The sequence below is a fragment of the Tauraco erythrolophus genome, chromosome 3 (genome assembly GCF_009769465.1).
Source record: "Tauraco erythrolophus isolate bTauEry1 chromosome 3, bTauEry1.pri, whole genome shotgun sequence".
NCBI classification, from domain to species: Eukaryota; Metazoa; Chordata; class Aves; order Musophagiformes; family Musophagidae; genus Tauraco; species Tauraco erythrolophus.
This window is the reverse complement of record NC_141467.1, coordinates 68,766,990-68,771,893: the sequence shown is the minus strand read 5'-3', so window position 1 is coordinate 68,771,893 and position 4,904 is coordinate 68,766,990. Positions and strand designations below refer to the sequence as shown.

At 49.4% G+C, this 4,904-nt stretch overlaps 1 protein-coding gene across 1 annotated transcript; it reads left to right on the top strand.

The window, feature by feature from the left end:
- The first annotated feature begins 280 nt into the window (after nt 1–280).
- MSC (musculin) lies at nt 281–1,917 on the top strand. The gene is made up of 2 exons (XM_086609397.1): nt 281–1,018; nt 1,831–1,917. Exons 1-2 carry the CDS (start codon nt 281–283, stop codon nt 1,915–1,917), a joined length of 825 nt encoding a protein of 274 aa, XP_086465523.1.
- The last annotated feature ends 2,987 nt before the right edge of the window (nt 1,918–4,904 follow it).

The window sequence follows — 4,904 nt, the reverse complement described above, 5'->3', positions numbered from 1 at the left end:
GGATCAGCCCGGGGGTATTTTCCGCCCTCCGGGGCGAGGAGAGGGCTCTGTCCCGGAGGAAAAGCGCTCGTTCGCCCGGCGGCGTTACCCCCAAGAGCACACGCACGCCCGGAGACATCCCGGCGCGCTCCCCGCTATACGGGGCTGACTGCGCGCAGCGCACCGCGGGGCAGCGCGCAGCGCTGCGCCGGGCAGCGCGGAGAGGCGCCGCCCCCGGAGCGGGGCTCGGCCGGGTCCTACCCCCTCCTCCGCACCCCCACTCCTCCCCTCCGCCCGGCAGATGGTTTGCTCCGCGGACACCCGATATATAGCGCTGTCAAGGGGCGCATCCCCCCTCCGCGCCCCTCCGCGCCCCCGCGGCGCCGGCACGGACTCTCCGCGGCGGGGCCGCCCCGCGCTGGGCCGACTCGCCGGCGCGCCTCGGCCGTCCGCCCCCGCCCGCCTGCCCCGCCGCCCGCCTCCCTGCCTCCCTGCCGGGGAGATGTCCACGGGCTCCGGGAGCGAGGCGGAGGAGTTGCCCGAGATGGACCTGCGGGCGCTGCAGCTGGACTACCCGCCGCCGCCGCCGGCCAAGCGCCAGCCCTGCGGCGAGCTCTACCCCTCGGGAGACAACTCCTCGGCGGCGGAGGAGGAGGAGGAGGAGGAGGAGGAAGAGGAGGAGGAGGAGGAGGACGGCGAGGGCAGCTGCGCGACGGGGCCGGCGGGCAGCGGCTGCAAGAGGAAGCGGGCGCGGGGCGGCGGCCCCGGGGGCAAGAAGGCGGTGTCGGGGCCGCGGGGGCCGCCGCCGCCCGAGGGGAAGCAGTCGCAGCGCAACGCGGCCAACGCGCGGGAGCGGGCGCGGATGCGGGTGCTGAGCAAGGCGTTCTCCCGGCTGAAGACCAGCCTGCCCTGGGTGCCGCCCGACACCAAGCTCTCCAAGCTGGACACGCTGCGCCTGGCGTCCAGCTACATCGCCCACCTCCGGCAGCTCCTGCAGGAGGACCGCTACGAGAACGGCTACGTCCACCCCGTCAACCTGGTACGGCGCGGCGGGGCGCGGGGGGCGGAGGAGGGTGGCCGGGCGCTGCCCCGGCGCCTCCGGGATGCGCGGCGAGGGGCACCCGCGGAGGTCACGGGGGAACCCCCGGGCCAGCGCCTGGCGTAGCCCCGGCGGCCCGGCCCCCTCCGGGCAGGGCTGGCAGCGCTCAGGCCGTGCCCGCCGTCGAAGAAGCCGCGGGGGCGGCCTCGACTGCTTCGTAAATGCCCGGTAATCCTCGCCCGGGGGCGACCCGAGAGCCGGGTTTGGCCTACGGCGATGGCGGGTGTTTCTGTTCCGGGGAGTCGGAGTAGGGAACCCTAAAGAAATAAATTCCTCGGGCATTAGGCAAGTTTGATGTCCGAAAAAGGAGTAATTGGCTGTGCGGGCTAGCTCGGAGCACAAGCGGCCCGTCCTTAGTTCATCGCTGCAAACGAAATGCCTGATGCGCGCTACGGGGGTAAAAAGGTTTCCTATGTGGTGCAGAGGGATTGTTTTTGAATAGTTTATATGCTTTTTATTTATAAAATGATGCAAACAGTCGCAGAGCAGGAGAAATGTTGCGTGTTTGCTGAGAACAATTTGTTGTTGACCATTGCAGCCCTATTGCGGAGCATTTAATTATAATGATAAATGTAATGAAAATATTTGTTAGAGCAACTCGGCTCTCTCTGCGCTTCCCGCAGGGACTAAAACACGATGACGTGTTTGCAACTGAACCAGAGTTGGACATCTATCAGTAATAAAGCTCCAGTTTCATACTAAGATAAACTTTCTTTTTAATATGAAATACCTTTTCCTTTTTTTTCTTACAGACTTGGCCATTTGTGGTTTCAGGAAGACCTGACTCTGACACCAAAGAAGTTTCTTCTGCCAGCAGATTATGTGGAACTACTGCGTAGTCGAAGTAAATTGATTTTTTGTTGTTGTTGTTGATCTTTTTTTTCAATGGGCTGGGTATTTTTAAGAGCTGTGATTTCTTGGCTCAAGACTAGAAGATGGGGACAAACCCCCATCTCTAACAGCATTAAATCTGTGTCCCCTGTCCTTCTTTTCCCTTAGAGTTCTGAGGGAAGTTTATTTAAAGCAGTAAGGAAGGGAGGTGGTGGAAATGAGAGTTTTTATGAACTGACTGCGGCAGCTGAAGTCTGAGATTTGGAAAGGCCTGTCTTTGGCTTCATCATTCTTACCACTGCCTGAGGACCTCTTGTTTCTGAGGCTATTAAACTAATGGATGAAGAATATAATGATACAGAATTAACAGCATGGACCAAAATACAACTCTACAAACTAACCCCAAACAGTGTTATTTGTATTCTAAAGCAAAGCAGTATTTTAGAGTAGGTTTGAAACCCAGATAGATTTATAATATATTTTGATGGCTTTTGTATTCATGGATCTGGTTTACTGCAACTATGCAATAAGTATCGGCATACTTTTGGTTTTTGTCCTTTTAACCAGGGTTTACTTAAAGACGTGTAAGTGCCTACATTCTGCATTTAGGCTACCGTCCATTGGAATTAAACTAAAAGTCCCTTGGTTATGTCTTGAAGTGCCACAAGCAAGAATGTGGGACTGTCCCTAGAAATGTGGCGGAGTTTCCATGCCTTAATCTGAAAGGGAATTCTGCTTACCGTAAGGCCAGGGTGCATGTGTTGTGAAGAATGAGTTTGCATGATGCTGCAAAATAACAAGAATTCACAGTGTTTTAAACATTTTTCCCGTACTGTCATGCTTATCTTGGAAAAGTTTACTTTCAAATGAGTTCTAGTGACATTTCTTCACTGATTCAAATGCTGTAATAAAAAAGGATGCCGTCAAATAAGTTGCAAATGTAAATAACTCTATTTTTTTATAAATGACATTAAAAGCTTGGTTACAATGACTTACTGGTACTGTGATAGTGTGTGCTGCACAATATAGGAACTTCTTTGTAATGTACATTCTTGAAACGCACTTTTGTAAACACAGTTGTCTTCCTCATCTCTTGAGAGCAGATACGTCTCCAGCAAGAGAGTCAGACAAGAACACTTTCACCCCAGACAATTCGTGTGAGGTACAATACTATACCAATCAGCAGGGAAAACCACGCTTTAACAACTTACAGAATTCACTGTCCTATCTTTTTCTGTGAATCAGGAAAATAAATATATGTAGATTAGGAACTGGATGTCAGTACTTTGTTCTGCTGCATAGCATGAAAGATAGTGTAGTAGCTTCTTTTGTTGTTGTTTGTCATTTTACGTTTCCATCCGTGGTCTATTTTGCTTTTATTTGTATTTCTGCAGCGGGAAAATCAGCTGAGTTTTCCTAGTTGGGAGCAGACTTTTCCTGTTTTAAGACTAAAACTCCTGAGATAAGATTTCCTTTTTCTCAAAAATATTTTATTAGCAGTTAACTCACAGCGAGGGAGAAGATTGAATTGCTTTAGAGAAGAAAAAGCCGCCTCTTCTTCTTTTAAACAGCCAGGAGGAAGAAACACTTGCTTAACAAGAACCAGCTTAAGCTGGTGTTGTGGTTTAACCCCAGCCAGAACTAAGAACCACGCAGCCGCTTGTTCCCTCTCCCCTCCTCAATGGGATCGGGAGGAGAACTGAAACAGAAGTAATAGGTTGAGATAAAGACAGTCTAAAAAGACAGGGAAAATAATAATAACAGCAATGATAAAAATGAATATACAAAACAAGTGACCCACAATGCAATTGCTCACCACCCGCTGACCGATGCCCAGCCCATTCCTGAGCAGCAATCGCTCGCCCCTGCCCAACTCCCCCAATTTATATACTAAGCATGACGTTATATGGTACGGAATATCCCAGTGGCCAGTTTGGCCCAGCTGTCCTGGCTATGCTCCCTCCCAGCTTCTTGTGCACCTGGCAGAGCATGGGAAGCTGAAAGTCCTTGACTGCTTAGCAACAACTAAAAACACCAGCGTGCTATCAGTATTGTTCTCACACTAAATCCAAAAACGTAGCACTATACCAGCTATGAAGAAGATTAGACACATGGTTTCCTTTCAGGTCATCCTACATCGTGGATTTCTGATTTGAAATACTGCATAGAGGTCCCAGACTGACTATTGGTAGTGTCTTTCAAGTAGATGAACTGCAGAAAATTTTCTTTTTTTTTTACTTGTGGAGTGTAATAATAGTCCTGAGCCACTGCAAAATAAAATGAGGGCTCAATCCAGGATCTGCTGGAATTGTTGCTTTCATTGATGTGATGGCAAGTTGTACAGAGACCATAATCTAATTTATCTTTCTGTTTTACCCAGAAAAAGGCTGTGAAGGAAGGGAGCTATCCTAATTTGCAGTTTTGTAACTCAGGTGGGACTCCAACTGTACTTCTCTAGGAAGCTTAATAAAAAGAATAGAATATAAACTGTAAATCAAAAAGGAAGGACCTTTAGGAAAGCATAAGGTATAAGAAAACTCAACCAATGTTTATCTGAACTCTAGAGAAGAGATTATTCAGCAATTTAACTAAGGTGCCACTTGAGATAATCTCAGTTGTGATACTTCGCTGGTTTTGGCCTTGATCCCAGCTGTAACTGGTTAACGGCTCTAGGAGATTGGAAAAACAAGGAAAGCATGGAGAACTTTAAACAGTACAAAAAGGCCCATGTGAAATGATGGAAAAAAATGTTCAGGGTAAATTCCCAAATACGAAGTGGTTATATTAAGTAAATACACTAGGTCAAAATCGGGGGTGAGGAGTGTGACGTGAAGAAAAACAGTATTGCTTCCATCCATGCACCATACTCATGCTCTCAAATACTTTTTTTTCCTTATGGCTACATAACATATAAAAATACTTTCTTCATGAAATAATGAATGATCTTACTGTATTTGTTACTGTAACAGACACATCCCTATCACGATGGTGCTCG